Source organism: Rana temporaria, chromosome 5 (assembly GCF_905171775.1).
Source record: "Rana temporaria chromosome 5, aRanTem1.1, whole genome shotgun sequence".
Classification (NCBI taxonomy): domain Eukaryota; kingdom Metazoa; phylum Chordata; class Amphibia; order Anura; family Ranidae; genus Rana; species Rana temporaria.
In genome coordinates this window covers 13,226,564-13,253,466 of record NC_053493.1, presented here as the reverse complement: position 1 = coordinate 13,253,466, position 26,903 = coordinate 13,226,564, and the positions used below count along the sequence as shown (strand labels likewise).

Genomic DNA, 26,903 nt, shown 5'->3' with positions numbered 1-26,903 from the left:
AGATATGAGGGCATAAGAGCCTTATGTCACGCATATCTTAGGCTGCAGTCGGCGTAACGAGCTCTCTGAATCAGGAGAAGTCGTTACGCCGGGGCAAGTAAGCAATTGCGCTGCGTAACTATGGTTACGCAGGCGCAATTGCTCTTTGAATCTGGGCCACGGTCACACAAAAGTTCTCTGAACTTTCGTCCGTCAAGAACGCAGTGACGTACCACACTACGATGAGCCAAGAAAATGAAGTTCGATGCTTCCGAGCATGCGTCAGAATTTTGCGCTTCGGAATTGCTACAGACAATCGCTAGGAATTTTTTCCCTCTGAAATTTTGAGAACCTGCTCTCAATCTTTTGTTGGTGGAAATTCCGACAGCAAAAGTCCGATGGAGCCTACGCACAGTCGAAAATTCCATTCAAAAGCTCACATTGGACTTTTGCTGTCGGAATTTCCGATCGTGTGTACGGGGCATAAGGTTAAATGATAAAGCTTTTGGCCCGGATTCACAGACATCGGCGCACATTTATGCCGCCGTAGCGTGTCTTCTTTACGCTACGCCGACGCAGCGCAGAGAGGCAAGCACAGAATTCACAAAGCACTTGCTCCCAAATCTGCGCTGGGTTTCTTAGGCGTTAGTCGGCGTAAGTGGAAGTGGGCGTGAGCCATGCAAATGAGGCGTGACCCCATGCAAATGATGGGCCGAGCATGCGCTGTCCCGTGGACGCATCCCAGTGCGCATGCTCAGAATCACGTCGGAACTACTCCCTAAGATACGTCCGATCACTGCCTACGACGTGAACGTAACCTACGCCCAGCCATATTCACGTCCAACGTAAACGACGTAAAATACGACGGCTTGTGTTCCCTGGTGCAGCACATTGCATGGATGCTTCTGAGTTACACCTCCTTTATGGGGAATAACTTTACACCGGGCGTACAACTTACGCAAACCGCGTATAGCATGCGCCGGGCGCACGTACGTTCGTGAATCGCCGTATTTCCCTTATTTGCATATTCAAATAGAAAATCAATGGGAGCGCCACATGCGCCCAGCGTAAATATGCGCCCACGATACGACGGCGTAGGCAAGTTACGTTGGTCGTATGAAGCCTATTTTTAGGCGTATCTTAGTATGTGGGTCGGTGCATAGATACGACGGCGCACATTTGTACTTACGTCGGCGTATCTTGAGATAAGTCGGCGCAAGTGCTTGGTGAATCCGGGCCTTTCACTTTAAAGTATATCTAAACCAGTGGCGGTGAACTTAATAAATAAAATAATAGATCAGGGGTCAGGCTCAAAGAACCAGTTGCTATAGCAGTGGGAAGCTCACACAAGAACCAGCAGGATAGGTACACAGCAGCCACCCTGGCGGATGATGTGAGCTCATCTGAGGTGTGTGGTCCTGATGGTGGAGATGGATTTTGCTGCGTGTTGGTACCAGGTATCGGTCCTCAGGGTGGCCTTACCAGAAGGTGAGCAAGCTGGGGTCCAGTAGCGGATAAACAGGTAGGGATCAAACAGAAGCGTAGTCGGTAAACAAGCCAAAGGTCGGTAACAAGTAGTTGCAGGTTGAGATCAGGCAGAAGCATAGTCGAAGAACAAGCCAAAGTTTGATAACGAGTGGTAGCAAAATTTGGATGGCAGCAGGGAAGTCAGGGCGAGAGAGCTCAATAATCTGGCAAACAGGAAGTACAGAGACATGGATTAAATCAGGAAGCTCATTGGAGAAGCAAGGAGATCAAGGTTCCGCAGAAGTCAAGACACAAGGCAAGGTTGTCCAATGGATCAGACAGAGAGCTGTCCAGCATCTCGGGTAGCTCAGCAAGAAGAGTCATTACCTGACTCAGAAGAGGTCCCAGGTTGAAGTCCAGGCCCTGACAAATAGGGCCTCAAGTGTGGCCCCTGACACCACAAGAAAGTCTTGACAAGTGTGGCCCCTGACACCACAAGAAAGCCACAAAAAAGCAGTGTGATACCTTGTATTGAGGTGTATTGTATGAAGTTAGGCAGATCATTCAAAATGGATGAATGCACATCAATCAACACCCTAAAGTTAAGGTTCTGCACTTCACACTTAAAGGGGTTATAAACCCTTGTGGTTTTTCAACTTAAAGGGGTTGTAAAGGATTTTTTTTTCCCTAAATAGCTTCATTTACCTTAGTGCCGTCCTCCTTCACTTACCTCATCCTTCCATTTTGCTTTTAAATGTCCTTATTTCTTCTGAGAAATCCTCACTTCCTGTTCTTCTGTCTGTAACTCCACACAGTAATGCGAGGCTTTCTCCCTGGTGTGGAGAAAGCCTCTTGAGGGGGGAGGGGGCGAGCAGGAGTGTCAGGACGCCCACTAACACGCAGCTCCTTTCTCTATCTGCAAAGTAGAGAGCGTCCTGACTTGCCTGCTCGCCCCCTCCCCCCCTCAAGAGGCTTTCTCCACACCAGGGAGAAAGTCTTGCATTACTGTGTGGAGTTACAGACAGAAGAACAGGAAGTGAGGATTTCTCAGAAGAAATAAGGACATTTAAAAGCAAAATGGAAGGATGAGGTAAGTGAAGGAGGACTGCACTAAGGTAAAGGAAACTATTTAGGGGAAAAAAAATTCCTTTACAACCCCTTTAATGCATTTTTACAAATTAAAGCAGGGGTTCTCCCTAAATATTTTTTTTTTATAGCATGTCATTTAGCATAGTAGCGTGAGCTACAGTATGCCTTTATATTTTTTTTTGGCGCCGTACTCACTGTTTAATCGCGTAGTAAAGTTTCAGGGGAATGGGCGTTCCTATGCAGAGGGCTCGTGATTGACGGCCGGCTATGGCGCGTCACGCTTCACAGAAATAGCCGAAATAGGTGTTTGCTCTTCACGGCGCCTGTGCAGTCAGCTCCGATGTCTGTGCACAGGCGCTGTATAGCGCCGTGAAGAGCCGAGACCTACTCCGGCTATTTTCGTGAAGCGTGACGCGCCATGGTAGGCCGTCAATCACGAGCCCTCTGCATAGGAACGCCCATTCCCCGCGGGGAGTCTGAAACTTTACTACGCGATTAAACAGTGAGTACGGCGGCAAAAAAAAATATAAAGGCATACTGTAGCTCACGCTACTATGCTGAATGACATGCTATAAAGTTGTTTTTTAGGGTGAAACACCACTTTAAGGTGAAAAACCTTCTCTCATGCTGCAGCCCCCCAGGCACCCTGTTTTTTTTTTTTACCTGAGCCCTCTCTTTCTTGCCCCAGGGACGAGCACATCAGCTATGGCTGGTGTCTCATGTCCTAATTGGATAGATTGATAGCAGCGCAGCCATTGGCTCCCGCTGCTGTCAATCAAATCCAATGACGTGGGCGCCAGGGGGCGGGGCCGAGTCCTGCTTTCTGTGTCAATAGACGCAAAAGCAGGACACGAAAAGCATGCCCGCCTGGGTGAAGGAGAGCGCTTCTCTAACAAGGCACTCGAGAAGAGGAGGAGCCACCAGCGCCACTGAGGGACCCCAGAAGAGGAGAATCAGGGCCACGCTCTGCAAAACCAACTGCACAGAGGAGGTAAGTATGACATGTTTGTTATTTAAGAAAATAAAAAAACGAGGGTTTGGTAAACCTTTAAGGCCGAGTACTCACGAGCAGACATGTCCGATGAAACCGGACATGTCTGCCCGGGGACTTCTGTTCGATGGCTGTACACACCATCGAACAGAGGTCCGCGCGTAAACAATACGCGGGGCGTGTCCGCGGTGTCGCCACGTCGATGACGCGGTGTCGCCGCGACAATGACGCGGCGACGTGGGCGGCCTGCCTTTAAAATGCTTCCACGCATGCGTCAAAGTCATTCGACGCATGCGAGGGATGGCGGGCGGCCGGACATGTACGGTAGGTCTGTACAGACGAGCGTACATGTCGGGGGGACAGGTTTCCAGCGGACTGTTTTAAAGCAAGTCCAGGAAACAGTTGTCCGCTGGAAACCTGTCCGATCCGCCCGAAAATGGTCCGCTCGGGCCTACACACGGCCAAACATGTCTGCTGAAAATGGTCTGCGGACCAGTTTCAGCAGACATGTTTGGTCGTGAGTACGGGGCCTAAGAGAAAGTGGGAGTAAAATAAGCCCAGAGTATTAACAAACCCGCAGCATTGGTGTGAGTGGCGACAATAATAACAGCCTGAATTGGTTTTAGAGGCTACAAAAGCAACCTCCAACACTATACACTTACCTTCACATATATGTGGTATGAAGCAGTGCTACTAAACCAGATTTGCAGTTAGATATGGTAATGTGTCTCCTGTGCTGCTCACTGTTCTCCTTGGAGAGAAAGCTGTACTTAATGGCCCGCAGTGAAAGAATCTCCCTGCTCTCTTTTCACATATTCCCTGGATCTGGGATTCCTCCAGGTCTATTATCATAATCAGTATGTTAATAGTGGTGGTGACTTTTTTTTATTTATGTTCAGGTGAGCGAAAAGTGGAGTCCTGTGTAAATGAGGCCGTTGAAGTAACTCCCGATGTCTGCTGTTCAGAAACACAAACAGATGAGGAGAAAATTATCCCAATCAGGTAACAACACTTCAACATTCAGGAGAGCTGCTCAATAAGGAAAATCAGGTGTACTGTTTATAAGGAAAGGGACACATAAAGGCCTCGTGCTCGTAGGCTTAACAGATGCCATGTTTGTCGTAAAAGCACCTCTATGTTAGGCTATATGTCCATGCAGACATCAGTGTTTATTTACTTAATAGAAGAGGACAGGGGCAGACTGACAACTCATGGGGCCCCCGGGCAATAGAAGATCATGGGGCCCCCTGTGTCCCCACCCACACTCAAGCCCAGGGCCGTTTAAAGGAATTTGGGCCCCAAGCATTTGCTTGTTTTGCCTGTCCTGTTCCGACAGGCCTGCTCAAGCCACACCTGCACAGGGAGACACTGTGGGGGGGAGCACACAAGGGGACACTGGGGGGGAGAGCACACAGGGGGTCACTTGGGGGGGGAGCAAACAGGGGGACACAGGGGGAGGGAGAGGGCACAGGGGGACACTGTGGGGAAGGGGAAGTACACAGGGGGACACTGTGGGTGGGGGGAGAGCACACAGGGGGCACTCTGAGGGGGGAGAGCACACAGGGGGACATTTTGGGGGGGAAGAGCACACAGGGGGACACTGTGGGAGGAGAGCACACAGGAGGACACAGGAGGACACTTTAAGGGAGACCAGGACTCAATGCCTCTAATAATACCGCTAACGGCGCGTTGCTCCCCGCCGGCCCCTCCTCTCTTTTCGTCCATCCGAGGTGAAGTTGTGTACAGACAGTACAAGCACCTGCGGTGGACAGGAGGGAAGGAGGGGCCGGCGGGGAGCAGCACGCCGTTAGCAGTATTATTACAGCCGCTTCAAGTGGCCTCTCATGGGGTCGGGCCCTCAAACGGTGCCCAAGTGCCAGATGGGTCAGTCTGCCCCTGGAAGAGGAGCATTTACAAGCTAAATAAAAGATCAGCAGCACAGTTCAGGAGAGGAGCTTTTGAGCAGAAAAAAAAAAGGAAAACGTGCAGATACGGTGGATGCATTTAGGCTTGCTTGCGCGTTAATGCCTTCTAATGGCCAGAATAAATTAGAACCCCAATACAGACATGCAGATGCATTTACGATCCTTTGCACCACTAGTACCGATCAAAAGAATTTTGATCGATCAAAATAATTAACGATTAATCGAGGAATTAATCTTTAATTTCCACAGCCCTAATATATATATATATATATATATATATATATATATATATATATATATATATATACACATACAACATTCCAGTGCTGTTGTACAGTAAGTCCAATTAGTACAGATCAGACTAGATTTCTCGGTCACCCTGTGCCCCTATTAGAGACACACTGTGACTTAGACATAGGAGGTGCATGGGGAGCTGAAACAAGCGTTTCCCAACCTGGGTTAGGGGTTAGGGTGTTGGGGTTAGGGGGTTAGGGGGTTGGGGTTAGGGTTGGGGGGTTAGAGGGTTAGGGTTAGGGGTTCCCATTGAAGAATATGGCTAGGATTCAGGAATTGGAACAGGGACCTCCCCCAGAGGTCAAAGGTCAGAAGGTGGGTTCCCAGAGGTCAAAGGTCACAGGGCATGGCTGACCCACCCCCACCAAAGTGTACCGCCTACCCCAACTAAGTCGGGGAATAAACAAGTCGGGGTAAGCGTCCACGGGCCCCCCGACCCAAATTGACTCCCGTCACATATACCAAAGCCCATATTTACCTCTTTGAATGGTCGGACCACTGCTGTGCCCTTTATGAGGGGTCCCCACCATCCAATTTTTAGATGCAGACACCGCAACGTTTTATTACATGACAGGGTCTCTTTACATATCTCCTCCCACTCATCAGCTTGCAGATCTGACTAACCCACTGTCAACCTGATTGCCTTAAATTAAAAAATAATTGGGTGACTTTCAAAGGCATTCATAAGGCATACCAAGGCATATATAAGTGACCTAAATGCATATATATATATACATTGGCCCAGATTCAGTAACATTTGCCCCTTTTTTACGGAGGCGCAGCGCACCGTTTTGCCGCTGCGCCTCCGTAAATTTTCTGCGCTACGCGCGATTCACGGAGCGGTGGCTCCGTAAATTGCGTGTGCGCTCTTTAAAATTGCCCGGCGTAAGGGCGCGTAATTTAAATGATCCCGTAGGGGGCGTGGATCATTTAAATTAGGCGCGTTCCCGCGCCGAACGTAGTGCGCATGCTCCGTCGGGAAACTTTCCCGACGTGCATTGCGGTAAATGACGTCGCAAGGACGTCATTTGCTTCTAAGTGAACGTGAATGGGGTCCAGCGCCATTCACGATTCACTCACGCAAATGACGTAATTTTCAAATTTCGCGACGCGGGAACGACGGGTATACTTTAGCATTAGCTGCGCCTGCTATTAGCATGTGTAGCCTTACGCGGAAACCCGACGTACGCAAACGACGTAAACTGCGTATGCAGGGCTCGCGTAGGGTAGTGAATCGGCGTTAGTATGCAATTTGCATACTATACGCTGACCACTACCGGAACGCCACCTAGCGGCCTGCGTAAGAATGCAGCCTAAGATATGACGGCATAAGAGCCTTATGCCAGGCATATATTAGGCTGCAGTCGGTGTATCGAGGTTCCTGAATCAGGAGCATTCGATACGCCGGCACAAGTAAGCAATTGCGCTGCGTAACTATGGTTACACAGGCGCAATTGCTACCTGAATCTGGGCCACTCTTCTGTATATATGTGTGTAGGGTTTACTCTTGTTGTAGATAGACAGTTCTGAGGGTGTAAAATCGCTGTCATTCACCTTCCTTCCATGAGCTCCTCTGCTGAATGTGGGCAGAACGAGACAATTACCTGCCTGTCACACGTAACGCGTAGGACTTCAATCGGGGGATTCCAAATGGAAAATACATTTCATAGGGGGAGGTAGTCACCCATCTTTAAAAATCGAAATATAAAAACTTCAAGTAGCATCCAACACCGAGTGATATAAATCTCCAAATATAGAAGCAATTTTGTATCGTTTTCTAAGGCTAGGTTCACATTTGTTTGCAGAAAATTGCACTTCATTTGTGAGATCTTTGTATGTAGGGGAGCCCATTGAAATGAATGAGCTGCTTTAACCACTTAAGACCCGGACCTTTAGGCAGCTAAAGGACCCGGCCACTTTTTGCGATTCGGCACTGCGTCGATTTAACTGACAATTGCGCGGTCGTGCGACGTGGCTCCCAAACAAAATTGACGTCCTTTTTTTCCCACAAATAGAGCTTTTATTTGGTGGTATTTGATCACCTCTGCGTTTTTTTTTGCGCTATAAACAAAAATAGAGCGACAATTTTGAAAATAATTCAATATTTTTTACTTTTTTCTATAATAAATATCCCCCAAAAAATATATAAAAAACATTTTTTTCCTCAGTTTAGGCCGATACGTATTCTTCTACATATTTTTGGTAAAAAAAAATTGCAATAAGCGTATATTGATTGGTTTGCGCAAAAGTTATAGGGCCAGATTCAGAAAGGAGTTACGACGGCATATCTCCAGATACGCCGTCGTAACTCTGAGTGTGAGGCGTCGCATCTCTGCGCCTGATTCATAGAATCAGAAACACCCCTCACTGTTGCCTAGATACGAGCGGCTTAAGTCTCCTCCGCCGTCGTATCTTGGGGTGCATATTTGCGCTGGCCGCTAGGGGCGCTTCCGTAGATTTACGAGTAGAATATGCAAATGAGCTAGATACGCCGATTCAGAAACGTACGTGCGCCCGGCGCATTGATTTACATTGTTTACGTAAGGCTTTTTTCGACGTAAAGTTACCCCTGCTATATGAGGCGTAGCCAATGTTAAGTATTGACGTCGGGACAGCGTAGAATTTTGCGTCGCTTACGTCGTTTGCGTAAGTCGTCCGTGAATGGGGCTGGGCGTAGGTTACGTTCACTTTGACTAAGCATTGAGTGGGCGTAATTTAAAAATTTGACGTGATACCGAGCATGCACGCGCATGCGCCGTTCGTTAAGCGCGTCATTTTCGTGGGGTCACGAATCATTTACATACAATACGCCCCCTACCAGCCTAGTTTGAATAAGGCGGGCTTATGCCGGCCCATTTACACTACGCCACCGTAACTTGAGCGCAAGTTGTTTCAGAATACGGGACCTGCGTCTCTAAGTTACGGCGGCGTAGTGTATCTGAGATATGCTACGCCCGCCTAAAGCTAGGCATTTCTTTCTGAATCCGGCCCTTACTGTTTACAAAATAGGGACAAATGGATGGAGTACAGCGCTCAGGGTGTTTGCACACAACAATCAACTAAAGGGTTAAAAATTAATAAAAATAATAAAAATAAAATTGATTGAAAGAATCGATTGGTTTAAGATAAAAATCACAAAAACACATTGGGGATATGCAGTATGATAGTTCTTATTCAAAAATCCATGATAGGTTCAGTCCCAGCAAAACTGCCTAAAAAGGCTGTGGAGGATGAAAATGAAAATGAGGAACTGATGTGGTTGAAGGCAGTAGTTCAGGGCTGCTATCCGGGAGCGAAGCCAGCTCGGTGTATACAAGAGAAAAACAAAAGAGAGAAGCGCCTCTGAGTATACTGCTTTTAATTTAAAACATAAAAATATATCCAGCACTTACATCAAAGTAGTATGGTGCAGTCGTGGAAGCTGGCGTGCATCTATGGCAGACAGTCCGCAAAGCATGAGAGATGGATGCGATGAACATAGTGTGCCTCGCCATTTTCTGGAGCATCACGACCAGTCTACGGAGGGCCTACGGGTATGGGTCATTGAATCCATACCTAGGGGCCTCTCTGAGGCTGAGCGTTTTTCCAGACTGTGCGAACGCGAGACTTTCTGGATATTCACTCTTGATTGTCTCTCTCCTCTCGGCCTCAACGAAGAATTAGATGTTAATGCCATTCTTTAAATACCCAAATATACATATTCTTTACATTTTAACTTCACTGTGTTATTACATCTCAACATGTATATGTGGATGCATGCATATGTGTGTTTATGTATGCAGTCCTACCCACCCTCCATATCCCCCTATACTCTATTACGTATCATTTTCCATTTACATTTAGGCCTGATATATTCAATGATTGTTCCTACTTGTCTTTGTATTGTATTTTATTATTTATTTTATTTTATTTTTTGATATGATTAATTCTTACTTATATTTACATTTAATTTCATGTCATGTTTATATTCATATTCTCTCATCACAGATTTGCGGGTCTTATTGCCACCACCCTAAGCAACGCCCCCTATAAGCATTCCTATTATAATATAACTTTAAACTGAGGCACCGGCTCTATATATATTTTTACTCTGGCGGCCCTCTAGTGTCCAATGCTTTTAATACGTAGCTTTTATCTTTTAATCTTTTTAATCATGCTTCCCCCACTATATGTGTATATATAGTTACTTTCACTATACATATATAGATAATCACTTAATATTCACCCTATTTAGATTATACCTTTCCATTTTAAGCATATATATATATAATTTTTGTCCCGCTGTCAGTTTCAACCAAGCAATTCCATTTATTTCGATTTTGCTCGTTATCCTTGTACGCCCATTGGTCGGCACTAATCACATGACTGTTTAAAATATGAGCTCTGTCTTCCATTCATTACACTTGAAAAAGGAGCGCGCTGGTCTTTTCCGTGCGCAGGCTCTGAAACGCGTTGTGGTCCCCCTCAGCCTCCGTCCGACCTGACGTCACGCAATAGCTGATGATTCCATTGCCCAGCAGCGGCATAACAACTAGGACTTAGCCGTCTCTCTCCCCGGCTCTCTCCGGCTGCCCATCTCTCATGCTTTGCGGACTGTCTGCCATAGATGCACGCCAGCTTCCACGACTGCACCATACTACTTTGATGTAAGTGCTGGATATATTTTTATGTTTTAAATTAAAAGCAGTATACTCAGAGGCGCTTCTCTCTTTTGTTTTTCTCTCGTTTACAAAATAGGGGATAGTTTTATGGCATTTTTATTAATTATTATTTTTTTTACTAGTAGTAATGGCGGCGATCAGTGATTTTTTTTTCATGACTTGACATTACGGCGGACACATCGGACACTTTTGACACATTTTTGGGACCATTGTCATTTTCACAGCGATCAGTGCTATAAAAATGCACTGGTAACTGTGAAAATGACACTGGCAGTGAAGGGGTTAACCACTAGGTAGCGCTGTAGGGGTTAAGTGTTCCCTGCCTTGTTTTTTTAACTGTAGGGGGGGTGGGCTCTCTGTCACATGACTCTGATCTCTGCTCCGAGTACACAGAGCCAAGATCAGTGTCTGGGGGCACTATGCATTCCGCATTACTGCTCTATCTCTCAGAGTATCTATGCGGCTGATTCATAGAATCAGTTACGCATAGATATCCATAAGATCCGACAGGTGTAATTGTTTTACACCGTCGGATCTTAGGATGCAGTACCGTGGCCGCCGCTGGGGGGAGTTCCCGTCGTAAACCAGCGTCGGGTATGCAAATTAGGAGTTACGGCGATCCACGACAGATTTCCGCGTTCGCTACGTCGCCGCTAGTCTAGTTTCCCGTCGCAAAGTTACACTTTTTTTTTGGTGCCCTAACTTTAGTCAGCAAGTGTATTGCTGTATAAAGTATGGCCGTCGTTCCCGCATCGAAATTCAAAATTGAACGTCGTTTGCGTAAGCCGTCCGGGAATACGGAATTACGCTACGCGCGTCGCCGTTCGAAAAAATGACGTCACTTCGCGCAAAGCACGGCGGGAGTTACGAAACGGAGCATGCGCAGTAGGTCCGGCGCGGGAGCGCGCCTAATTTAAATGGCACACGCCCATTTAAATGACGCGGGCTTACGCCGGAGGCCGCCGGCGTAGTTTTCATCGCAAGTGCTTTGTGAATCAGGCACTTGCGATGAAAACTTGCGGCGGTGTAACGTATCTACGATACGTTACGCCGCCGCACTTCTACCTGAATCTGGCCCCTAGTTCTTGACCATGCTAAGCTGCTGCTTCTACAATGAAGGTCAAGGGCCAGCTTGGCATGGTTGGGTAAATTACAAGTCTTGCTGAATGCAATTATACCTCCATTGGAAGTTAAAATAGTTCCCATTTATATACAACACCGGGCAGTGCTGTAACTCTAGTGGAATCTTGTTAACAAAAGGAAAGAAAAGAGTGATGACCTCATCAGTGCGCTGCTACTTCTTATTTATTGGCTACTTAGCAGATTGTGGGGCAGTTCAGTGACCAGGGGCGGCCCGTGCCATGCCGCCTTCCCTATCTATGTGCCTGACCCCTTTCAGAATGCCGGGCACATGAATTCCTATGGCGGGGGCGGGGGGGTGTTTTTTGAAGCACCTGATTAGAGCCAGATAGCTGGATTCAAGTAGCCGTGCCTAACGTTAGGCAGGCGTAGCGTATCTCATATACGCTACGCCGCCGTAAGTTAGAGAGGCAAGTGCTGTATTCACAAAGCACTTGCGTCCTAAGTTACGGCGGCGTAGCGTAAATGTGCCGGCGTAAGCGCGGCTAATCCAAATTGTGAAGAGGTGGGCGTGTTTTATGCTAATGAATCGTGACCCGACGTGATTGATGTTTTGAATGAACGGCGCATGCGCCGTCCGTGGACGTATCCCAGTGCGCATGCTCCAAATTACGCTGCAAAGACTTATTGGTTTCGACGTGAAGGTAAATTACGGCCAGCCCCACGGACGACTTACGCAAACGACGTAAAAATTTAAAAAAATTGACGCGGTTTCCGACGTCCATACTTAACATTGGCTGCGCCATCTTTTTGGTGGAATATCTTTAGGCCTGAAAACGCCTTACGTAAACGGCGTATCTTTACTGCGACGGGCAAGCGTACGTTCGTGAATAGGCGTATCTCGCTGATTTACGCATTCTAGGCATAAATCAGCGTACACGCCACTAGCGGCCGTCGTAAATAGACAGCTAAGATACGACGGCGCCAGCGGTCGTATCTTAGCTAGATTTAAGAGTATCTCAATTTGAGAATACACTTAAATATACGACGGCGCAGATTCGGAGTTACGACGGCGTATCTACTGATACGCCGGCCTAACGCTACCTGAATCTGGCTAAGAGGCTCTAATAGGCTTCTAAATAGAGTGGGCTCGGGGCGCAGAGAGTGCGCCCCGATCCCACCCAATTGTGTGACCATAGCAAATTAATTTTCGCTATTTCCACACTACAGTTACTCCCCGCCAATCAGGAGGCAGGTCAGTGAGACCTGTTTCCCGATTGGCCAAAGCGTCACCAGGGCCGGTACAAGGCAGGGGCGGGAGGGGCGAGTGCCCTTGGCGCTACCATTTTGTACAAGAGGGGGGCGCAATCAGCCGCGGCCGACACACTAGTTGGATCAGTGTGTCAGTGGCAGTGCGTTTCATAGACAGCGCAGTGGCACTTTAGAAATTTTGTGCCGACCGACTGCGCTCCTGGCTCGGGCTCCCTTTCCTCCTCTGCGTTTCCTCGCCCCCCCCCCCCATGGAGGATTAATTTGGTTGATTCCGGCGTGCGCCGTGTGACGTCACGCGGCTCACGCCGGAGGCGAGGTGAGAGGTGAGAGAGGGAGGAGGACTCGCGCAGCCTACAGGGACTCGCTGTGTCGGCGCGTGAAGAACAAGCCACGAGGAGCTTGCTGCAGAGCTGCGCCTGCCTTCACTAGCTGCGCCTGCCTTCACTAGCTGCGCCTGCTACTACTGACTGTAAAAAGTAAGAAAAAGTAATACAAATAACAAACTCATTTTTTTATTAAAAAAATTATGGTCATCTCAGTCCAATCCCCCCCCTGTGACCATCACACGCAGCCACTGTGCCCATCTTGGACTGAGATGGCCATCATTTTTTTAATAAAAAAATTAGAATTTTTTTAATATAAAAAAGCAGTTTAAAAAAATGATTTTGTGTTATTTTGAGCTTAACTTTTCTGTAAAAAAAAAAAACATTAATTGCAGCCTCACTGTGCCATCACATGCAGCCACTCTGTGCCCACCAACCGTAGCCACTGTGCCATCAATTGTCGCCACTGTGCCATCACATGCAGCCACTGTGCCTCTCCCACGCAGCCACTGTGCAATCACATGCAGCCACTGTGCCTCTCCCACACAGCCACTGTGCCACTCGTCAATTGTCGCCACTGTGCCCATCACGCGCAGCCACTGTGCCATCACGCGCAGCCACTGTGCCATCACGCGCAGCCACTGTGCCATCACGCGCAGCCACTGTGCCATCACGCGCAGCCACTGTGCCACTCGTCAATTCTCGCCACTTTGCCCATCAAACGCAGCCACTGTGCCGATCTAACGCAGCCACTGTGCCCATCAAACGCAGCCACTGTGCCCATCAAACGCAGCCACTGTGCCCATCAAACGCAGCCACTGTGCCCATCAAACGCAGCCACTGTGCCCATCAAACGCAGCCACTGTGCCCATCAAACGCAGCCACTGTGCCAATCACACGCAGCCACTGTGTCCATCACACGCAGCCACTGTGTCCATCAAACGCAGCCACTGTGCCCATCAAACACAGCCACTGTGCCCATCAAACACAGCCACTGTGCCCATCAAACGCAGCCACTGTAACCATCAATTGTTGCCAGTTTGCCACACTGTGCCCCTCAATTGCCGCCAGCGTGCTGCCAGTTTGCCCGATCAATTGCCACCAGTATGCTGGTGGAGGAGGCTGACTGAGGTGACCAGCACTTTGTTAATAAAAAATGGCAAATAAAAAAAAAGTGTTTGTGTTATTTTGAGCCATGCTTGCCTTCTCTGACTAGCAAAAAAAAAAAAAGAACATCAATTGCAGCCTCACTATGCCATCACATGCAGCCACTGTGCCATCACATGCAGCCACTGTGCCAACACACGCAGCCACTGTGCCATCAATTGTCGCCAATGTGCCCATCAAATGCAGCCACTGTGCCCATCACACGCAGCCACTGTGCCCATCAAACGCAGCCATTGTGCCCATCACACGCAGCCACTCAGCTGTGACCATCACACGCAGCCACTGTGCCCATCACACGGAGCCACTGTGCCCATCACACGGAGCCACTGTGCCCATCACACGCAGCCACTGTGCCCATCAAACGCAGCCACTCAGCTGTGCCCATCAAACGCAGCCACTGTGCCATCAAACACAGCCACTAGGTGGCTGTGTTTGATGGCACAGTGGCTGCGTTTGATGGTCACACTGGTGGCAATTGATGGGACAAACTGGCAGCACACTGGCGGCAATTGATGGGCACACAGGCAGAACACACGGGCGGCAATTGATGGGGCAAACTGGCAACAATGGTAACCATCACTTGTTGTCAGTTTGCCCCATCAATTGCCGCCAGTTTTGAAACAACATTGATTCTTTCTTAAAAACGGGGGGGGGGGGGGGGGCGCAGTTTGCCATCTTCGCCCTGGGCACCAAATGGCCTTGTCCCAGCCCTGCGTCAGGCAATTCTATTGGATGCCTAGCGCTGTGGAAGAGGAGACACGCTGGAGCCGAAGCCGCCACTGCCCGAAGGACACAGGAGGAGAGCAGGACACAGCTTGCCGCATAACAAGTGCCGGACCTTCCGGAGGGGGGGGGGGGTTCTGACAGTGCCGCGATCCCCAGCGGCCGCCCTTAGTGTGGGGGGTGTGTGACGGTATCGGTATGATATCCCTGTCAACGTTCCCTTCTTCCCATAACGAAAATCACCCCAATATTCCACGAGGAGGGATATCCCTGGAATCGCCCAGAAAGCCACACATGAGACCAGCTTACTGCTTGAACAACACAGACTTTAATGTTATAACACACAGCTTATATGTCATTTCCAAAACTGTTACAATGACAAATCTCCGCCCCCCTCACACTGGGGCTTCCATACAGATGACTAGGTAGACACGACGGGGCCGATGCTGAAACACATTTTCTTTAGACAATGACATCAATGACGCTGAGCACTAGCTGTACTGAATACATCAACCAGACCGCTCGACCCCGTATATAGAGAGATAATTACCACAATGAAGCAATCAGAATAATTAACACAAGCCACTTAAACCCAGCTCTCCTTCACACAACACAATAGATCAATTAACCTTTAGAAATAGTGAGGGGACATTAGCACATCAATAACCTGGCTAGCAGGGAGCAGTAAACTGAGACATATAGGCAAATGTATCACAGGGTGCATTAGTGCCACGCCACCTGGAGGGGGGGTAGTGCTGGTTGTTCCCCCCCCCCCCCCCAGGAAGAAAAGCCCACCAGCCGCCACTGTCGGTAACCAAGACACTTTGCTTAACTTCAGTGGGAAGAATTGAGGTCACTGACATGGTTCTGATGTCCTGGATCACAGGTCTGGCTAAACAGAGATAGAAATTATTTGGTAAATAAAACACTTTACATTTTTGTATTTTATCTCTGTTGTTTGTAACAGATGGGTTCTGGTTTGGCGGGTCAGAGGAGTGTAAGAAGCTTACATAATATGACAACAGCTTCAATGGGATTTCTGCACAGGCTCTGCTGCTGAGCTGATCCTATTTTTTATTATTATTATTATTATTATTATTACATATTATTCGTTTTGTTATGTATTATTCTTATCACACATTTTTTATAAAGTCCCTACATATTATGTAACACTGCACAACAAATAATAAAGGAATGATAATTGCACACTCCAAAAAAAGGATCTGCAATAACTTTAGATAGAATAGGGATGGGAGATGAGAGTGAATGGAGATAATAACAGTTGGGTACAACAGATAGAAGAGGGATGGGAGATGGCAGTGAATGGAGATAATAACAGTTGGGTACAATAGATAGAATAGGGAAGGGAGATGGGAGTGAATGGCGATAATAAAAGTTGGGTGCAACAGATAGAATAAGGATGGGAGATGGCAGTGAATGGAGATAATAACAGTTGGGTACAATAGATAGAATAGGGATGGGAGATGGCAGTGAATGGCGATAATAACAGTTGGGTACAATAGATAGAAGAGGGATGGGAGATGGTAGTGAATGGAGATAATGACAGTTGGGTACAACAGATAGAAGAGGGATGGGAGATGGTAGTGAATGGTGATAATGACAGTTGGGTACAACAGATAGAAGAGGGATGCGAATTGGCAGTGAATGGAGATAATAACAGTTGGGTACAATAGATAGAATAGGGATGGGAGATGGTAGTGAATGGAGATAATAACAGTTGGGTACAACAGATAGAAGAGGGATGGGAGATGGCAGTGAATGGAGATAATAACAGTTGGGTGCAACAGATAGAATAAGGATGGGAGATGGCAGTGAATGGTGATAATAACAGTTGGGTACAATAGATAGAAGAGGGATGGGAGATGGCAGTGAATGGAGATAATAACAGTTGGGTACAACAGATAGAAGAGGGATGGGAATTGGCAGTGAATGGAGATAATAACAGTTGGGTACAATAGATAGAATAGGGATGGGAGATGGCAGTGAATGGAGATAATAACAGTTGGGTACAATAGATAGAATGGGAGATGGCAGTGAATGGAGATAATAACAGTTGGGTACAACAGATAGAAGAGGGATGGGAGATGGCAGTGAATGGAGATAATAACAGTTGGGTACAACAGATAGAAGAGGGATGGGAATTGGCAGTGAATGGAGATAATAACAGTTGGGTACAATAGATAGAATAGGGATGGGAGATGGCAGTGAATGGAGATAATAACAGTTGGGTACAATAGATAGAATATGGATGGGAGATGGCAGTGAATGGAGATAATAACAGTTGGGTACAACAGATAGAAGAGGGATGGGAGATGGCAGTGAATGGAGATAATAACAGTTGGGTACAATAGATAGAATATGGATGGGAGATGGCAGTGAATGGAGATAATAACAGTTGGGTACAACAGATAGAAGAGGGATGGGAGATGGCAGTGAATGGAGATAATAACAGTTGGGTACAACAGATAGAATAGGGATGGGAGATGTAAGTGAATGGAGATAATAACAGTTGGGTACAACAGATAGAAGAGGGATGGGAGATGGCAGTGAATGGAGATGATAACAGTTGGGTACAACAGATAGAATAGGGATGGGAGATGTCAGTGAATGGAGATAATAACAGTTGGGTACAACAGAAAGAATAGGGATGGGAGATGGCAGTGCATGGAGATAATAACAGTTGGGTACAATAGATAGAAGAGGGATGGGAGATGGTAGTGAATGGAGATAATAACAGTTGGGTACAACAGATAGAATAGGGATGGGAGATGGCAGTGAATGGAGATAACAGTTGGGTACCATAGATAACAGTGAATGGATCCGATGTGAGTTTAGTACACAAGATACAACTAGGAAGGAGGATGGCAGTGGATAGAGGTGATGGCAGATGGGTACACTAGATACAATAGAGGAGGGAGATAACATTGGATGGAGCTGATGGTAGTTGGTAGCTGATGGTAGTTGAGTACACTAGATGCAATAAGGATGATACTTGGCACTGGTTGGGGGGATGGAAGTTGGGTACACTAAATACAATAGGGAAGGGAGATGGCAGTGGATGGAGGTGATGTCAGTTGGGTACACTAGGTACAAAAGGGAAGGTACTTGGCACTGGCTGGGGGATTGGCATGTGGAAACACTAGATACAGTAGAGGAGGGAGATAACAGTGGATGGAGGTGATGGTAGTTGGGTACACTAGATACAATAAGGAAGGTACTTGGCACTGGCTGGGGGAATGGCAGTTGGGTACACTAGATGCATTAGGGAAGGGAGATGGCAGTGAATATAGGTGATGGTAGTTGGGTACACTAGATGTAATAAGGAAAGTACTTGGCACTGGCTGGCGAGATGGCAGTTAGGTACACCAGATACAATAGGGAAGGGGGATGGCAGTGGGCGGAGGTGTTGGCAGTTGGGTACACTAGATACAATAGAGAAGGGAGATGTCAGTGGATGAAGCTAATTGCAGTTGGGTAAACTAGATGCATTAGGGAAGGAAGATGGCAGTGAATAGAGGTGATGGTAGTTGGGTACACTAGATGTAATAAGGAAGGTACTTGGCACTGGCTGGCGAGATGGCAGTTACGTACACCAGATACAATAGGGAAGGGAGATGGCAGTGGGCGGAGGTGTTGGTAGTTGGGTACACTAGATGTAATAAGGAAGGTACTTGGCACTGGCTGGCGAGATGGCAGTTAGGTACACCAGATACAATAGGGAAGGGGGATGGCAGTGGGCGGAGGTGTTGGTAGTTGGGTACACTAGCAATAAGGATGGCACTGGCTGGCACTGGCTGAGAATGTGGCATTTGGGTACACTAGATACAATATAAAATAAAGATGGCAGTGGATGGAGCTAATGAAAGTTGGGTACACTAGATATAATAGGGAAGGGAAATGGCAGTGAATAGAGGTAATTATAGTTGGGTACACTAGATACAATAAGGGAGGTACTTGGCACATGGTGAGGGAATGGCAGTTGGGTATACTAGATACAATAGGGACGGGAGTTGTCAGTGGATGAAGTTGATGGCATTTGGTTACACTAAATACAATAGGGAAGGTAGATGGCAGTGGATGGAGGTGATGGCAGGTGGGTACACTAGACACAATAAAGAAGGTACTTGGCACTGGAAGGGGGCTGGCAGTTGCGTACACTAGATACAATAGGGAAGGGTGATAACAGTGGCTGGAGGTGATGGTAGTTGGGTACACTAAATGCAATAGGGAAGGGTGATAACAGTAGATAGAGGTGATGCCAATTGGGTACACTAGATACAATAGGGAAGAGAGATGGTACTGGATAGAGGTGATGGCAGTTGGCTACACTAGATACAACAAGAAACGTACTTGCCACTGGCTGGGGGAATGGCAGTTGGGTGCACTAGATACAATAAGGAGAAGGAAGATGGCATGGCAGCAGATAGAGGTGATGGCAATTGGGTTCACAGGATGCAATAAAGAAGGTACTTGGCACTGGCTAGGGAGATGGCATTTGGGTACACTAGATACAATAGAAAAGGGAGATGTCAGTGGATGGAGATGATGGTAGTTGGGTACACTAGCAACAATAAGGAAGGTACTTGGCACCGGTAGGGGGGGTGAAAGTTGGGTACACTAAATATAATAGGGAAGGGAGGTGGCAGTGGATGGAGGTGATGGTAGTTGGGTACACTAGCAACAATAAGGAAGAAGGTACTTGGCACCGGCAGGGGGGGTGAAAGTTGGGTACACTAAATATAATAGGGAAGGGAGGTGGCAGTGGATGGAGGTGATGGTAGTTGGGTACACTAGATGCAAAGAGTAAGATACTTGACACTGGCTGGGGGAATGGCATTTGGGTACACTAGATACAATATAAAAGAAAGATGGCAGTGGGTGAAGCTAATGGAAGTTGGGTACACTAGATACAATAGAGAAGGGAAATGGCAGTGAATAGAGGTGATGGTAGTTGGGTACACTAGATACAATAAGGGAGGTACTTGGCACATGATGGGGGAATGGCAATTGGGTGCACTAGATACAATAGGGATGGTAGATATCAGTGGATAAAGTTGATGGCAGTTGGGTACAGTATATAAAATATGGAAGGTAGATGGCAGTGGATGGAGGTGATGCCAGGTCTGTACACTAGATACAATAAAGATGGTACTTGGCACTGGCAGAGGGCTGGCAGCTGCGTACACTAGATACAATAGGGAAGGGTGATAACAGTGGCTGGAGTTGATGGCAGTTGGGTACACTAGATGCAATAAGGAAGGGAGATGGCAGTAGATGGAGGTGATGCCAATTGGGTACACTAGATACAATAGGGAAGGGAGATGGTACTGGATAGAGGTGATGGCAGTTGGATAAAACTAGATAGAATATGGAAGGTGCTTGGCCCTGGCTAGGGGAATGGCAGTTGGGTGCACTAGATACAATAGGGAAGGGAGATGGCAGTGGATAGAGGTGATGGTAGTTGGGCACACTAGCTACAACAAGGATATAGGAGGAGGTGCTGCTGAATCCAACAATTGTGGTGTTGGCCACATCCCTGATATATAGGAAGAGAAAGGTAACCCCCCGAATGGGACTTTGAAGGCCAAAACACAATATAGATATGAAAAATATGTTTATTGGGACAAAGTGGACCTATTGACATTGGCTCTGAACGCACATTCAGCACCTAAGTACATACAAACATAAAACATATTCCATATCCAAATGGAATCACCAAAAAGCAATGTGTGTGCCGGATGGCAAAAAGAAAAAACAGAACATAATACAATAGACAACGTAAACTGTAACATAAAAAACACTCTCCAAATGGTTGATGCTGTTCGACACGTTTCTGGTTTTTTATCAAGCCATCATCAGGGGCTTCAGGAGTGGATATTATGTGAGATTTGACATTCGCAGATAGAGTAGATGTGGATCTCCCCAGCGTAGTTCGTGTGCATGAGTTATATGCAGGAGAAGATAAAAAATGATAGCTTCCCAGCGCCCCCCTCTGAAGAATGGAACTCCAAAACCTGCTGATGTGTATGCAGACAGGTGGTTGTCCAGATGCCAATGGATCTCATGGGGTAATTTTTCTATATTGGTCAAAAATGGACCTGGGAGGTTAGGAAGATAGCTAGGGGCGTTATCCCCATGTGTGGATGGGTGCAACGTCGCACGACCGCGCAATTGTCAGTTAAAGCGGCGCAGTGCCGAATCGCAAAAAATGGCCCGGTCATTGGGCAGCCAATTCTTCCAGGGGACTGAAGTCATTAAAGTAAGGTGACCAGATTTTTAAAATGAAATCCGGGGACATATTTTTTTTTTACTAGTAATGGCAACAATCTGCGACTCTCTGCCCGTCGCCGCCTCACAGCCTGTCAAGTCTTACTCTCCGGACCCCGGCTACTACTGGATGGGGAGTGGAGGAAGATCACTCCGCCAGGGACGGCAAGGAGATAGGCAGGTGGCTGGCCAGGATTTGAGCCAAGGCAGAATAACATGCGAGTGAAGCTGAATGGGCATGTGCCCGAAACTGAAGAAATATTCCCTCCGCTCCGACCAGCACATGATCATCAGAAAGGGGCACAGATAATGGGAAAAATACAACCCCCCTATGCTAGTAGGCACGGCGGAGCGGGGGGGTGTAATTCAATTTTTTTTATTTTAATTCTGCACTGATTGTCTTTGAAATTGCCCCTGCCCCCTATTGAATCCAATCTGGGGACAAAACCAGGGACAGACTTGGTCCGGGGACAGTGTCCTCAATCAGGGGACTGTCCCCTGAAACTGGGGATGTCTGGTCACCCTACGTTAAAGGGGTTGTAAAGGTTCAATATTTTTTTCCCTAAATAGCTTCCTTTCCCTTAGTGCAGTCCTCCTTCACTTACCTCGTCCTTCCATTTTGCTTTTAAATGTCCTTATTTCTTCTGAGAAATCCTCACTTCCTGTTCTTCTGTCTGTAACTCCCCACCATGCAAGGCTTTCTCCCTGGTGTGGAGTGTCGTGCTCGCCCCCTCCCTTGGACTACAGGAGAGTCAGGACGCTCTCTACATTGCAGATAGAGAAAGGAGCTGTGTGTTAGTGGGCGTCCTGACTCTCCTGTAGTCCAAGGGAGGGGGCGAGCACAACACTCCACACCAGGGAGAAAGCCTTGCATTACTGTGTGAAGTTACAGACAGAAGAACAGGAAGTGAGGATTTCTCAGAAGAAATAAGGAGATTTAAAAGCAAAATGGAAGGATGAGGTAAGTCAGTGTTTCTCAATTCCAGTCCTCAGGCCCCCCAACAGGTCAGGTTTTCAGGATTTCCCTCAGATGAAAAGGCTGTGGTGATTACTAAGGCAGTGAAACTGATCAAATCACCTGTGCAAAATAATGGAAATCCTGAAAACCTGACCTGTTGGGGGGGCCTGAGGACTGGAATTGAGAAACACTGAGGTAAGTGAAGGAGGACTGCACTGAGGTAAAGGAAGATATTTAGGGGAAAAAAATTGTACCTTTACAACCCCTTTAAGTTGCTTATTTGTTTTGATTAACCTCCTGAGACCCGCGCTATAGTCAAATGACGGCTACAGCGCGGATCTCAAAATCCAACTAGATGTCAATTGAGCGCGCAGCGGGGAACTTCTGTGTTGGCCGTGTCCCTTGGACACAGCCAATTACAGATCGCCATGAACGGCCAATCAGAGTGGCTATTTGAGATGCGATCTGTGCGGCCAATGAGAGATGATCTCATATGTAAACATATGAGATCATCTGTCATTGCCGGCTCACACAGAGACAGCGGTGCTGTCTATGGAGAGGAGACCGATCTGTGTCCCTTGTACATAGGGACACAGATCGGTCACCTCCCCCAGTCACCCCCCCCCCACCTACAGTTAGAACACTATATAGGGAACATATTTAACCCCTTCCTCACCCCCTAGTGTTAACCCATTCAATGCCAGTCACATTTATACAGTAATTAGTGAATATTTATAGCACTGATCGCAGTATAAATGTGAATGGCGCCAAAAATGTGTCAAAAGTGTCCGATGTGTCCGCCATAACGCCGCAGTCCCAATAAAAATCGCAGATCGCCGCCATTTCTAGTAAAAAAAAAATAATAAAAAATAATAATTCTGTCCCCTATTTTGTAGGCGCTATAACTTTTGCGCTTATTGCGTTTTTTTTTTTTTTTTTTTTTTTACCAAAAATATGTAGAAGAATACGTATTGGCCTAAACTGAGAAAAAATATGTGTTTTTTTTTTTTAAATTGGCATATTTATTATAGCAACAAGTAAAAAATATTGTATTTTTTTTCAAAATTGTCACACTTTTTGGTTTAAAAGCGCAAAAAAAAAAAAAAAACGCAGAGGTGATCAAATACCACCAAAAGAAAGCTCTATTTGTGGGGAAAAAAAGGACGCCAATTTTTGTTTGGGAGCCACGTCGCACGACCGCGCAATTGTCAGTTAAAGCGACGCAGTGCCGAATTTGTAAAAACCCCTTGGGTCATTTAGCAGCATATTGGTCCGGTCCTTAAGTGGTTAAGGTGCTTATTTCATTTTGATTAAACAAGGAAGACGATTCCGGAGAATAGGAGAAACCCCAGACAAATTCTGCCCACAATGGGGTTCTTTTTTTGTGGTAAAGATATTATTGGGTCAGTGGTTGGGTGGGGGCAGAGAGGACGGTTCGGGACTGTTTTTTATGCACCAGATGAGGAAGACACGTGGGACACAAACTGCTCAATGTCCTGGATAATTGTATTGTCAGGTTGACAGGAAACCAGAAATGGGATTGGCAGAGGGGGGCAGCAAATAAGGAGTGGTGGGAGGGATCGGTCTTTATTATATATATTCCCAGCCTGTATAGGATTCCTTCTGTGCTTTATACAATTGTATCTATTTATTGTATTTTTCTTTTTATTATTATTATTATTATTGTTCTAATTACTATTGTTATCATCTCATCGGTCTGCATGCGATCCCTCCGTCCAATCCGCAGCTGACGTGCTCGTTATTTGGGGACGTCAGAGTGAGGATGAAGGGACATTGGGACAACAGATTTTAATGCAAATCAGGGAGGATTGGCGAGCGCCTGCGATCCGTGCCTGGTGCCCCCCTCCCTCTCTCTCTCTCTCTCTCTCTCTCTCTCTCTCTCTTTCTTTCTTTCTATGCCTTTTTTTTTTTTTTTTTAACCGTGCCTCTGCAGCATGTGATGGGGAGGCAGCAGGCAAGGGGTTAAGCCCTCAGGCACACGTTGTGGATGCTCATTAACCCTTCCCGAGCCGGCTGCGTTATTATGCACAGCAGGCCCCGCTGCTGTGCGCTGCGATAGAACATGCACAGAAAAAAGGCAAAAGAGGGGGAAATCACAGAATTGCAGCAGACGAGAGGTAGGATGTCATTCTCTCTCCTCCTGTGAACAGATTGCTTGTCTTAGTCACATACCGCTATAAAAATAGCTGCTGGGAGGAAAAAAAAAAACGTTCCCTTTTTTTTATTTATTTTTTCTCCTTCCCCAGGCTTCAGATGGATGCATCGGAGTGGTACCGCGGGAGACCCAGCTCTCAGCTCTGGAATATCCACCACAGCCAAGTTTACATCGAGACCACCGACACCACTTACCTGCCGCTGGAGGATGGCAAGGGGACGAGTGAGTAGGGAGCGAGACGTGCTTCATTCATGGTCAATTTATGCTTCATTCATTGTCCATTCATGGTTCATTCATGGTCCATTCGTGGTTCATTCATGGTTCATTTATGGTCCATTCGTGGTTTATTCACGGTCTATTCATGGTCCATTCGTGGTTCACTCATGGTCCGTTCGTGGTTCATTTATGGTCCGTTCATGGTCTATTCATGGTTCATTCATGGTTCATTTGTGGTCCATTCATGGTCTATTCATGGTACATTTATGGTCCATTCATGGTCTATTCATAGTCCATTCATGGTCTATTTATGGTCCATTTATGGTCCATTCATGATTCATTCATGATCCATTCATGGTTCATTTGTGGTCCATTAATTGTCTAATCATTATTCATTCATGGTTCATTCATGGTCCATTCATGGTTCATTTATGGTTCATTCGTGGTCCATTCATGGTCCATTCGTGGTTCATTCATGGTCCATACATGGTTCATCCGTGGTCCATTCATGGTTAATTTATGGTCCATTCGTGGTTTATTCACGGTCTAATTATGGTCCATTCGTGGTTCACTCATGGTCCATTCGTGGTTCATTTATGGTCCGTTCATGGTCTATTCATGGTTCATTCATGGTCCATTCATGGTTCATTTGTGGTCCATTCATGGTCTATTCATAGTCCATTCATGGTCTATTTATGGTCCATTTATGGTTCATTCATGATCCATTCATGGTTCATTTGTGGTCCATTAATGGTCTAATCATTATTCATTCATGGTTCATTCATGGTCCATTCATGGTTCATTTTTGGTCCATTCATGGTCTATTCGTGGTACATTTATGGTCCATTCATGGTCTATTCATGGTACATTTATGGCTCATTCATGGTCTATTCATGGTCCATTCATTGTGTATTCATGGTCCATTCATGTTCCATTCATGGTTCATTCATGGTCCATTTATGGTCCATTCATGGTTAATTCGTGATCCATTCATGGTTCATTTGTGCTCCATTAATGGTCTAATCATTATTCATTCATGGTCCATTCATTGTTCATTCATGGTCCATTCATGGTCCACTCATGGTCAGTTCATGGTCCATTCATGGTCCATTCATATTGATATATCTATATCAATATATAATGTGTTTTTTATTGACTATTCATTTTATTTATTATACAGTAAAACCTTGGATTGCGAGCATAATTCGTTCCAGAAACATGCTTGTAATCCAAAGCACTTGTATATCAAAGCATTTGTTTTTACAGGGTATAAAAGAGAAGAGAGGCGCCCCTAAGTGTAGCAATAAGTTGCTAAATGTTGTACTTTCATTAAATGTAACCATATTGCTACACTTAGGAGGCTCCTCTCTTCTCTTTTATACTCTTCAACTATAGTTGTGACATGACGCTGCTCTTATATCAAGACATCGCTTGTATATCAAGGCAAAATGTATTCAAACATTTTGCTTGTTTTGCAAAACGCTCTCAAACCAAGTTACTCTCAAACCAAGGTTTTACTGTATTATATTTTTAATTATTTCTTTAATGGTCCATTCGTGGCTCATTCAGCATTCAGGAGCCGGCCAGCATCGCAGGCAACACAACAAGTGCCGATATTCAAGGGAATCTCACTAATAGGAAGACCTGTGGGGTAAGGGCTGGGTTGAAGCTGTCATTTTCTGAATGGCTCTGGGGGCAACGATATGACTTGCAGTAAAGCTGAACAGATTCAGCTTCTCCACCATGGAAGTAGCACATGGCTGCTTCTAAATCTCACATTGGGGGGGGGGGGGTAACAGTTTGGGTATTGCCCCCCTTTACAAAAAAAACTCCAATCTAGCAGCGAATGTGCAGGGATTGAAAGAGGTGAGGGGTTCCGCGCAACCTAGCACGCGGACATGGTGAAAGTGCTAAGTATCAATAAATAAATAAATAAATAAATATAAATACTGATCAGTGATAACACAAACACGAGCAAATGACAGGGATTGATTGCATGGCAAGAATTTGCCAGCCTGCTGGATGATTTTTTCAGCACCGATACAAAAGGCTTTGATTTAGAATTTAAAATTTTTTTGTTCATTCATTTGTAATGTATCACTATGGGAAATAATTACCAATGATGCTCATTTAATGGGGCGATTTAGAAGCCGCAAATTAATCCGCTGCAATAATATATATCGTTTATGTGATATACGGGATAAATCATTTATGACGGATATCACGTATATATGATATATCACATCATTTATAGCTGGACATAGTCATTGCCGTTTGAGCTAAATGCTTAGACA

At 46.3% G+C, this 26,903-nt stretch overlaps 1 protein-coding gene across 1 annotated transcript in view; it reads left to right on the top strand.

Annotated features, from left to right (window-relative positions):
* Positions 1 to 26,903, top strand: part of OBSCN (obscurin, cytoskeletal calmodulin and titin-interacting RhoGEF) — a 640,872-nt gene that overhangs the window by 501,170 nt on the left and 112,799 nt on the right. Inside the window, exons 101-103 of the mRNA XM_040354276.1 lie at positions 1,451 to 1,467; positions 4,317 to 4,528; positions 24,485 to 24,615. Coding sequence (XP_040210210.1) covers positions 1,451 to 1,467; positions 4,317 to 4,528; positions 24,485 to 24,615 — 360 coding nt within the window. The remainder of the gene's footprint in view (positions 1 to 1,450; positions 1,468 to 4,316; positions 4,529 to 24,484; positions 24,616 to 26,903) is intronic.